The sequence below is a fragment of the Lucilia cuprina genome, chromosome 3, assembly GCF_022045245.1.
Source record: "Lucilia cuprina isolate Lc7/37 chromosome 3, ASM2204524v1, whole genome shotgun sequence".
In the NCBI taxonomy this organism is placed as follows: Eukaryota; Metazoa; Arthropoda; class Insecta; order Diptera; family Calliphoridae; genus Lucilia; species Lucilia cuprina.
In genome coordinates, this window is record NC_060951.1 from 2280425 (window position 1) to 2292595 (window position 12171).

The following is a 12171-nucleotide window of genomic DNA, read 5'->3' on the forward strand; positions in this document are numbered from 1 at the left end:
ACTAGAACTGAACTAGAACTGAACTAGAACTGAACTAGAACTGAACTAGAACTGAACTAGAACTGAACTAGAACTGAATTAGAACTGAAATAGAACTGAACTAGAACTTAACTATAAATGAACTCAAACTAGAACTGGAATTGAACTAAATAACTAATTTGCAAAAAAAAACTCAAATCCTATTATTTACTATATTTCAGTTCTTCAACGTTTCTACCATCAACAAAATCAATTGCGTGAAAAAGAATTAGAACGTCAACAGCATCAACACTATACGAATATCTATACCAAACACTCACCCTCAGATGGCACAACAACAAATCCCTTTCAAACAAATTTCTATCAGCAGCAGCAGCAACTACAACAATACAATTCCCATATACCCATTGCATCTAGCTCAACTTTATCATCATATTCAACATCTAGTCAATCATCAACACAATCTTCACAATGTTCACAAATTGGTGGTACTGCTGGTGATGCAATTTCTTCATCTTCTCAACAAGGACCAAGAAGTTTACCTTTAACACTTAACGAAAACAAGAGCTCCTCTTCGCCTACTTCTCCCAATACTTTAGGTTTTGGTACTACTACTACATCACCCACAGCTCATTTGCAATATCAACCACTGCCTCAACAATATTTAAATAATTCTAATACAACCTCCCCCTATGGTGGGGGCAGTGTAATGCGTAATTCTAGATCCCCAGCTACTTCACCAGAAACTTTGTCTGACTCGGCAGTTTTAACCAAACATCCACAACAGACTAGAATGTTAAATGTCACAAGTCCTACGGTTACAAAATTAAGTAAATTATATAATCAACGTTCAGGCTCCGCTTCAGCCTCCTTAGCCAATGCTAATACTTCGACAGTCGCCAGTAAAGAGAATAATTTTAAACCGGAAAGTGGTAAGTTGTCGTTAAAGTTTTCTATTTATTTAACTGCTTGTTTTTCATACATGCTTTATCTACTGCACATCACACATTTTTTAAAACACTTTTTTAAATTAAAAAAAACATTTTCTTTTTTCCTCCTTTTTTCACTCATAACCTTGTTTGCACTTTTAAAACTACTTCTCTGCATCTTTGTTTTTGGCTGCTCTTTTAATAAACAAACAAACAAACAAACATCTGTGTGGTAACATGGTCACAAACATTGCACTTAAACATTTATTAAAAAAAACCTTATGCTATTTTTATTGCCCCATATTGTGACTGTTATATATGTCTTGTGTTGCGTGTGTGTCTTTTGGTTTGTGTTTGTTGGTTAAATTTTGAAATGCTTTAGGCTGGTTTAATACTTTGGCGGGTGCTATGAAACGCCAATTATCAAATTATGTTAAAACACAAACAAATAATAATTCTACTACGACAGCTACATCACCTACAAATGGTTTAACAACAGCAGGATCTGAATTGACAAACGAGCGCAAGGCTCAATTGTATTATCGCACCATGTCTTGTGGCAGCAGTAGTTCCGGTAATAGTCAAACCACCTCACCCTCAACTGAAACCTGCAAGCCGTCTCTAGCAGAAGGTTTCCAGGAAGGATCGAGTGCTGCTGGTTTCATAAGACGTTATGCCGCCACTGGAGGAGCCGGATCAAATGTTAATTCATCAGGCCCCAGTTCGTCATTGCCGGCCACACATACTCCGGCTCATATTTTGGCGAATTTAGATCGACGACATCGTTCACCAGATCCACCACCACGCTACAATCGTGGTCAGTCTCCTTTGCTGTTGCGTAAAAACATTTTAGAATTAAGTGGTCAACCACCAGGCACTTCACCCATGTTAAACAGAAGGTGGGTTTGGAAATTTCTATAACTGAACTAGAACAGATCTAAAAAAGAACAAGGTTTGCAGGAGATCAGAACTAGAAGAGATCTATAACTAGGAAAGACCTGCAGAGAACTAGAACAGAACTAGAACAGAACTAGTACAGAACTATAACAGAACTAGAACAAAACTAGAACAGAACTAGAACAGAACTAGAACAGAACTAGAACAGAACTAGAACAGAACTAGAACAGAACTAGAACAGAACTAGAACAGAACTAGAACAGAACTAGAACAGAACTAGAACAGAACTAGAACAGAACTAGAACAGAACTAGAACAGAACTAGAACAGAACTAGAACAGAACTAGAACAGAACTAGAACAGAACTAGGACAGAACTAGAACTGAAATTGAAATGAACTAGAACTGAAATTGAAATGAACTAACAAACCTTAACTTTTATTTAACTTATAGATTCGTTAATGCTTCTCCTCCCTTGCCACCGCCCCGTCGAGGTTCAGAAAGTGTTCCCGGCTCACCACAACACTTTCGCACCCGCATTCACTACACACCCGAACCACAAAGGCGTGTTTATCGTACTATAGATCAATGAGTAGCACTGCAAATAATGGTTATGTGATATTGGTATGGATTTGTTGATGATGATGTTGATAATGCTGGCGCCCAAGACACTACCACTAATAATAGCCATAGGACAACTACTACAACGGCAGGTGCTGAGGAAAATTTTCTAAATTATGATCTGGATGGACCCTCTTCCTCATCCTCAGCGACAACTAGAGATTTTCTAGGTATGCGCAGTTTTAGTCACAGCGGTAGTGTTACAGAACGTTTGGATGCTATGATCTCATCGGCTAGAACTGATACAACCGTAGATGCTGATGTTGATTGTATACCAGCTTCTGCACCAGCATTTTCTTCATTATCCTTGGATGCCGATGATTTGGATACGGCTCGTATGCGTCGTGCTAAATATTGGTTACAAAAGTAGCAGCTTTTTTATGTTTTTGATATATGTTTAACGACAAAGAGTTTTTTGTTTAACTGTTGTGTTGTCGTTTTTTGGTAAGTTGTTTTTTCTTTTTAATTGTTTTTTTTTTTTGCTTAATTATTAAAAGAAAAACGAAAAAATTAAGAATTTAAGGAAAAAAAATGATAAACACCTAAAAGTATGTCATACTATTGAGTTAATTTGCTGGCTTTTTATATAGGCTTTATATTTAAATTAAAGTAAATATTACTCTCCCCCAAAAAAGTATAAAAAAACACCAAAAGAAAAACAAAACAAATAAATTTATAAACAAAAAAAATAAAGCAATATTTAACTTGGTAAACAAATATATAAAAAAAAAGAAAATATTTATATAGAAAACGTAAACAACTTTTGAAAAACCAAACAAAAATTAAATAACGAGCCTAAAATTATGCAATACGTTGTTAAAATTTTTTCATGTCTTTGTATATTATAACAAAAAACTATAAATATATAAAACACTTATTTAAAAAAAAAAAGAAAAAAACTTGAAAATTTAGAATTTGTTAAAGCTTTTCTCTTAAAATAATTGAGTTTCATTTTGTTTACTTTTTTCTTTAAAGAAAAATATTCAAACAACAGTTCCTTAAGGTTATTATTAGTAATGTTTTGTTTTTGTTTTTAATTCCTTAACTAAACATTATTAATTTTATATAATTTGTTTAATTGTTTGGCAACAATATACAACTGTTTTGTAAGACTTAAAACTTTGCTAATTATTTTTAAATTTTCTTTTTTTTTAATTTAAACTAAACTGACTGAATAATTTTAATTTATATATTTTTACTTCTAAACAAAAACAAACAAACTTTAAATTATAATGAAAAAAAAAAAAAAAAAACAAATTATAAAAACTATATAAAAAATGACAATCTTTAACCCTTGAGCCCTTTATATAGATTTTGTTATCCCTTTTCTAAGTTTTAAAACCCTCAAGAAATCAAGAGAAATTTTGTCTGCTTTTTCTTCTAAAAAAAAGTATAAAAATTAAGTAAAACAGTTTGCAAAACCTCTACTTAAAAAAAATTAAACGAAAAAAAAACCAAAATAAATTTGTTAGTTTTGATATAATATAAACGATAAAAATAAAAAAACTACTTTAATGTATTTAAATTATTATAATAATTATAATTATCTAAAAAATACATAAAAAACATATTTAAATTTAAAAAAAAAAACGATACCCCCAATAAACACTTTATTATTATATATATAAAAAAAATATAATCAACAAGTAAGAAAAAGAAAACTACTCCCCCTCCCCTTTCCTTCTACTACTTAGATTTCTTCTCTTTGGTATTTAATTGTATATATTGTTATATACGCTATAATATAATAATGCTATGTAAAAAAAAACACAACTACAAAACAAAAAAACGATATAAAATATTATAAAATATAAAACAAAAACAATTATAATAAATATTATTAAAAAAAACAAGTACTAAACAAATTTTAGTACAAAGAAAAATAAATAAACAAAAATTATGGAAAAACAAAATAAAAATATTCATTCAGAAAAAGTAAAAAAAATAATATTAATTTCAAACTAAAACAGAACTGGAACAGAACTAAAACAGAACTAGAACACAACTGGAACAGTACTAGAACAGAACTGGAACAGAACTAAAACAGAACTAGAACAGAACTAGAACAGAACTAGAACAGAACTAGAACAGAACTAGAACATAACTAGAACATAACTAGAACAGAACTAGAACAGAACTAGAACAGAACTAGAACAGAACTAGAACAGAACTAGAACAGAACTAGAATAGAACTAGAACAGAACTAGAATAGAACTAGAATAGAACTAGAACTGAACTAAAACAGAACAAGAACAGAACTAGAACAGAACTAAAACAGAACTGAAGAGAAGTAGCACTAAACTAAACTAGAAATAAACAAAAACTAGACTTTTGCTAAAAAAAACTGTATTACTCTTATTACGTTTATTAAAATTTAATTAAGTTTTAATATATTTTATTTTTACTCTTTACTTAAGCTTTCCAAATAAGTATTTTTAACATTTATATATTTGCTCTTATCTCTCAATGCTCTCTCTCTTTTTTTTTTTGTTTAATTGCGTGTAGTGAGAGATATTTGTTAATATAAATATTTAACATTGATCGTTTAATTATTTACTAATTATGATTATTTCTGGTTCATAGAACTTGTCTAAAGACAAAACCAATCGAGCAGTAGTACATTGTTGTTAATGGTTCTTTGTATGGAGCTACGGAAGCGAAGTGAGACTGCTGCGTTCAGTGGGAAAGTTTGTAAAACTTAAGGAGAACAGAACTAAGAAAGAACTAGAACTTTAACAGAACTAGAATGGAACTTGAACAGAACTAGGACAGTACTAGAACAGAACTGGAACAGAACTAGAACAGTATTGGAAATGAACTTGAAGTAAACTCGAATCCATTAGGGCATTCTAAATTCGTTTATTACTTTTGCAAATTTCTTTTGTGTTTAAAATACTGTTCTCTCTTCTTTGTTTGCTGCTGTTGTTGGCAGTTTGCTGTCGTCGTTGATAAGTTTTCTCCATAACAAATTATTCCTACTCATGCTTTCAATTTGTTAAATAAAGACAATTGTTGTTGTGCCGAATGAATGAGTGTATTTTTTTTCTGTGTTGTACCACAAAACAAACGTTTTTATTACGTCTTCTCATTTATAAAAAACAACAACAACTAGTAAAAGAGTCAGGAAAAAAGTTGTGTGAAAAATACCTCATGGAGAAATTAACAATGGAGCAGAATCAATGTCGCGATATTCAGTTTTACGGCTGAGTTCTAAGAGAGTGGTGCTTACGAATCATTTAAGCAGCGGGAAGAAACAGGAAAATCAAAATTTTGTTAATAATTTATTAAATAAGCGTGTTAATAGAATCAAAATTATCTATACTATATGTATATAGTAAATTAATGATAAAAAGTTGATTGATTAAAAACAAAAACTTTTCGAGAAAACATAAAAAAAAATGTCTGCTCAAACACAACAGAAGGAATTGCCGCCCTTAAAAAGAGCCGCTTTGCAAGTAGTGGCCGGGGGCTCAGCCGGTTTTGTGGAAGTTTGCATTATGCAACCCTTGGATGTGGTCAAAACTAGAATGCAATTGGGTGGCGGAGCGGTAAGTGAAAATACATTTTTTTCAGTTATTTTAGGATTATTTTAGATTTATTTGTTATATTACCTGAAATTCTATATAAAATGGTGTGATATCTATATCTAAACTTAGCAACAAAGTTAATGTTTTTATGATTCTCCAAATTGCTCTCTTATTAGAGGGGGTTTATGTATAAAAAATATGTTTTTTTTTTCTTTTGTTAATTATATTTTTTATATATTTGTAAACATGCCAAGTTTTTTATATATTTTTTTATTTTTTTTTAAATTATTGTTATGTTTGTAAACATTAAACAAATTATGTATAAAAACAAAGCGATTTTTTAAGAAATTAGGAAAACAGAACTTGAACAGAAAAAGAACAGAACTAGAACAGAATTAGAACAGAAAAAGAACAGAACTAGAACAGAATTAGAACAGAATTAGAACAGAACTAGAACTGAACTAGAATAGAACTAGAATAGAACCAGAACAGAACTAGAACAGAACTAGAACAGAACAGAACTAGAACAGAACTAGAACAGAACTAGAACAGAACCAGAACAGAACTAGAACAGAACTAGAAAAGAACTAGAACAGAACTAGAACAGAACTAGAATAGAACTAGAACAGAACTAGAACAGAACAGAACTAGAACAGAACTAGAACAGAACTAGAACAGAACTAGAACAGAACTAGAACAGAACTAGAACAGAACTAGAACAGAACTAGAACAGAACTAGAACAGAACTAGAACAGAACTAGAACAGAACTAGAACAGAACTAGAACAGAACTAGAACAGAACTAGAACAGAACTAGAACTAGAACAGAACTAAAACTCAACTACAACAGAACTAGAATAGAACTAGAATAGAACTAGAACAGAACTACAACAGAACTAGAATAGAACTAGAACTGAACTAAAACAGAATTAGAACAGAACTAGAACTGAATTACAACAGAATTAGAACAGAACTGGAGCAGAACTAGAACAGAATTAGAACAGAACTAGAGCAAAACTAGAACAGAACTAGAGCAGAACTATTGCCTAATCTATATTCCAGCCTATTCTTAAACTTAATCTATAGTTTAGTCTCTTTTGTAGACTGTAGATAGTCATTTGTATATTCCCTATTTAAAATTATCATTAATTTATTCCCTAGACCAAAAGTCTAATTTGTCCCCTCATTTCCCTTTATAGGGTTAATACTAAATGTTCTCTTGTTTACTTTATTAAGTACTTTGTCAAACACACACGTTTATTTAATTTCTGTTTAAGAATATTTTTAAATTTCATGCTTCAATTGTATTTTTTTTTTGCGACAATTTGTAGATGATTTAACAAATTGGCATTATCATTTAACGGCGTCTGTATAGATGTTAAACATTTCTTATCTTAATGGAAAATATTTCATATCTTAAAACTCTTTTTAAATTAAAATCACAACTAAAACTTGCCCCAAAACTTAAGAAAATAGTTCTTTTATTATTAAATTTCCTTTTTGCTTCTTTTTTTTGGAAAGGGCGCTTCAAGGTTAATCGAATAAAAATAAAAGACACACAGCATCATATAAAAAAAAAAACAACTTACGCATAGAATTATAATTCAGTAATCAGCTGTCTATACTTTAAATAAACAAGAAAATAAAAAAATAATACAAAAACAAACATTTAGAACCGGCAAAATCTATGTGTTTTGTTTTTTTTTTATGTGCGTTTGTTTTCTTGTTTCTACACAATCTCCATCAAATTACACTGGGGACAAGAAAATCTTAAGAATAAAGGAATCTGAAAAGAAAAACTATTTTACAAAATTTTCAGTTCAGAATCTATAGATCAGACTGTAAGCTAGACTATAGTATGGTCTATAGTTTCGACTGCAATGTGTTCTATAGTCCACACTATTGTCTATTCTAGACCATTGTGATAAAGTTTGGACTTCAGTTTCGGCTGCAATCCGTTCTATAGTCCACACTTTAGTCTATTCTAGACTATTGTCATAAGTCCAGACTAAAGCCTATTCTATAGACCAGGATATAGTTTTTTCAATAGTTCAGTCTATATTTTATTCTATAGTCCAGACTTTAGTATATTCTATAGTCCAAACTATGTATATTCTATAGTCCAGACTATAGTATATTCAATAGTTCAGACTAATTTCTATTTCATAGTCCACACTTTAGTCTATTCTATACTCCACCTTACAGTCTATTCTATATTTCAAACTATACTCTATTCTATAGACAATAGTTTATTCTATGGTCCAGACTATAGTCTACTCTACGGTCCAGTCTATAGTACAGTCTATCTATAGTCGGTCTATAGACTAAACAGTAGACCTGATCTACTTCAGTTAATAGTTTCATTTGTAGGGAAGATTGTGTTTTAAAAGTTTTCATTTTCTTTTGGAAATGGTGTTTCTGTAACATGGACCAGTTTTGCAAAATGTGGGTCAACACTAAAATGAATTTTAATATGCAATTCTCATTTCAATGGAATCATTCTATATATACAGACAAACAGAGATCTATAAATGTGCTTGAGAAATTGGAAAAAAAAGTACCCGGCAGTTTTGATAAATGTTTAAAAATTAAAAATTTTACCTAAAACTAAAGGGAAGTAACGAATACTGAAACTGGTCTAAATAAAGGGTTTTATGAGAGCAAAAAGGTTTAAATAGACTACACTCTAGATTACTTAAGGACAATAAAATAAACACTAACTGTTAAGTTGAAATATCTGGGAATTAAAAACTACACTTCGGTTTGATTATAGAAATCACTATATCCAATTCTCCAACTTTACCAAAGAGATCTTTCAATAAAACTTTTGAATATATTTTTTAAAATTTTTATAAAAAACTAAACAATTTGAAATCTTTTTTTAACAATTTTATTATAAATTAAAAACCTGCATTTCAATTGTGGGAGTGTTTTATTGCCTCTGGTCCATTAAAAACTTGTTTCTGTGAAAGAAAAAAATTTTTAGCTTAACAATTATTAAGAGCTAACAAAATGTAATGTCACAAATTAACGAAGAGAAACAAAAACAACAAAATAATTTATTTGTCCTGAAAATAAGGCCATTTTTCTTACATTGTGCGTCATTTAATAAATAATTTATTTGTTTATGTTGCAAATCTCAAGCTGTAAAACATTAATAGAAATTTTTTTTGTTAAAATGAATGCACGTACTAGTGCAAAGAAAAATTATAAGTTAAAAGTTAATAATCAGATACAGGCAGGGAGTCTTAACTAGGTTTTGAGAAAGATTCTTACATTGTTTTGGTTTAAATTTGTGAAAATATGGTTTAATCTGTCATTACTTTTTTTATAAAATTGTTTATAAAAAACTAAATTTTTCCATATAAATATTTTTATTTCTTATCTAAAAAAAAATATTAAAAAATTAATTCTTTGAGTGTTGGGGTAAAAGATAACACGATTAAACTATTTATAAATTTGGTGTATTTTGTTAATAATTTTTTTAATATGCTTAACATAAGTGTTTTAGGGAGGTCACTAGCTATATTTCGAGAAAAAAAAAGATACTTCTGAAACCTTATAGGTCAGATTATAGTTCACAGAACTAGAAATGAGATGAACTGGAACCAAACTTAAATAGAACAAAATTAGAACTAGAACTGAACTAGAACTGAACTAGAACTGAACTAGAACTGAACTAGAACTGAACTAGAACTGAACTAGAACTGAACTAGAACTGAACTAGAACTGAACTAGAACTGAACTAGAACTGAACTAGAACAGAACTAGAACAGAACTAGAACAGAACTAGAACAGAACTAGAACAGAACTAGAACAGAACTAGAACAGAACTAGAACAGAACTAGAACAGAACAGAACTAGAACTAGAACTCAACTTGAACTAAGATACTAAGATCTTAAAGACTCTACTTTAGTCCCCGCTATAGTCCAGATTAAGGACTACAATATAGTCCAGCCTTTAGCTCGAAATTTAGTCTATATTAGAGATTATATTACAGACTATAGTTATTACTATATTCCAGTTTAAATTTCAGTCTATAGTCTAGTTTATAGTCAACTTTGTTACGAAGTAATGCACAAAAAAAACCAAATAAAACCTTCAGTTTTATTTTGTAATTTGTTTACTATAAAGTCTTAAATATTATTAATAAATGTAAATGCCACAGTTATGTATTCATCTATTAGTGCAAAAATTCCATACAATTTCCTGTTATCTGAACTGTTTATCCTGTTTAAATAGCTTTTAAACAAGTACGTAAACTAGAAAAAAAGACAAAAAGAAAAAGAAAACTAATCCAGTTTAGGAATCACTGTTTGAATAAACAAAAAAATATGAAATTACTTAAACTGTAAGAAAAACAGATATTAGCACTTTATTTTCTGTAAATATTTCTTATAATAGCATATTATGAGCTACACAGAGAGAAATAATTTGTGAAGAAAATTGATCATTTATGGTATTCTTTAAACGTTTGCAGCATCAATATAAAGGCGTTTTCGATTGTTTTGGCAAGATGTATCGTCAAGAGGGTTTATTCTCTTTCTGGAAAGGTATTCTGCCACCCGTTATAGCTGAGACCCCCAAAAGAGCTATAAAATTTGTATGTTTTGAACAAACCAAACCTCTGTTTCTGTTCGGAGCACCAGCACCCACTCCTTTGGTGAGTAGCAGATAAATGGAGACATATATTTTCCAGTTATTGGCTTAAAATCTTTTCGATTACTATAATTCTTTACTCTTGCAGACATTCTCTTTAGCTGGTCTAACTGCCGGTCTTTTGGAGGCTATTGCCGTTAATCCCTTCGAAGTTGTTAAGGTCGCTCAACAGGCTGATAAATCGAAAATGAAAGAAGCCCAAAGCACATGGACTGTGACAAAACAAATCATACAAAAAGATGGTTTTGGTTTTCGTGGTCTTAATAAGGGTGTCACTGCCACCATGGGACGTAATGGTGTCTTTAATATGGTTTACTTTGGTTTCTATCACAGTGTTAAGGACATTATACCCGCCTATAATGATCATACCAAAGAATTCTTGCGTAAGGTGGCCATTGGTTTTACCTCCGGTACTCTGGCCTGTTTCGTAAACATTCCCTTCGATGTGGCGAAGTCACGCATACAAGGACCTCAACCCCAACCTGGTGTTATTAAATACAAATCCACCTTCGGTTCTATACGTTTGGTATACCGCGAAGAAGGTTTCCGTGCTCTCTACAAGGGTCTGGTGCCCAAAGTTATGCGTTTGGGTCCAGGTGGTGCCATCATGTTGTTGGTATTCGAATATGCTTATGATTTCTTGCAAAAGAAATGTGTTTAGAAGACCATGAAGGGCGTTGTAACTAATGGATTGCTTGGTATATACACAATTTTCTATGTGTATTAATATTATTATAATATTTTCTGACTGTGTACTTTTTTAATTATAATTATTATGTTGTTTATAAGATTTGATTAAAAATTTTGTTATATATATATATATTTTTTTTTTGCTCTAATGTTTAAACTAGTTTTTATGCTACGTTTTCATTTTTCTTAATAACCCGTTGCTAAATGTTAATGATATGAAATGTTTGAAGTTTTTGTTTCTTTTGAGTGTTAATTTTCATTGCACAACTGTGACGGTTTAAGAGTTTTTCCTGTAAGCTAGGGATTGTGCAGTCGTTTAACGATTTATTATATCAACGATTTTATAATTTGGAGAGTTGTTGTCGTTGCGGTTACGTTTACAGCTAGAAGGTTCTGTTTATGGAGGTCAAGGTTAAGCTATTATTTGTATGATATATGTTTAAATAGTTGGCTTAATATAAGTAGGAATGTAAAGCGGATCTAGATCTTTTACTAAGCTTAACATAAAGATCAGTTTGTAATTTAATATTTAGAGATTCGCTATAATATTACAAAAGCTTATAAGATAATCAGCAATTCCTTAATCTCTCTGCGAAAGGTCAAGATTTGCATGATCCAGATCTTCCAGTTTTGACACTCTACTGACATAATTGATCGGAAGTTTGATCCTAGAGATGACATTCGAAAACGATCTATGTATTTTGACTTCACTGCCGAAAGCTAATTGGTCAAATACTACAATACTTTCTTGTTCTATTAGACCTGGTACACACTAGAAAACTTTGGTTGAGAAACTTTTTATTCTTAATTCTCTTTGGAAATTTCCTTAAGAAAACTTTTGTTTCAGAAACTAATTGCATTGATTTGTTTT

At 30.6% G+C, this 12171-nt stretch overlaps 2 protein-coding genes across 3 annotated transcripts in view; both read left to right on the forward strand.

The window, feature by feature from the left end:
- LOC111679763 (dual specificity mitogen-activated protein kinase kinase hemipterous) overlaps positions 1–5814 on the forward strand; it is an 11797-nt gene extending 5983 nt beyond the window's left edge. Inside the window, exons 7-10 of the mRNA XM_046945908.1 lie at positions 201–911; positions 1291–1807; positions 2257–2868; positions 5008–5814. Coding sequence (XP_046801864.1) covers positions 201–911; positions 1291–1807; positions 2257–2395 — 1367 coding nt within the window. The 3' untranslated portion in view covers positions 2396–2868; positions 5008–5814. The remainder of the gene's footprint in view (positions 1–200; positions 912–1290; positions 1808–2256; positions 2869–5007) is intronic.
- Positions 2730–11426, forward strand: LOC111679754 (mitochondrial 2-oxodicarboxylate carrier). Of its 2 annotated transcripts, none has more exons than XM_046945627.1 (3): positions 2730–2868; positions 10432–10614; positions 10699–11426. In XM_046945627.1, exons 2-3 carry the CDS (start codon positions 10468–10470, stop codon positions 11269–11271), a joined length of 720 nt encoding a protein of 239 aa, XP_046801583.1. In that variant the 5' UTR covers positions 2730–2868; positions 10432–10467; the 3' UTR covers positions 11272–11426. The 2 variants fall into 2 exon arrangements, with proteins under 2 accessions (XP_046801583.1, XP_023297120.1); XM_023441352.2 differs by lacking the exon at positions 2730–2868 and adding an exon at positions 5821–5972.
- The last annotated feature ends 745 nt before the right edge of the window (positions 11427–12171 follow it).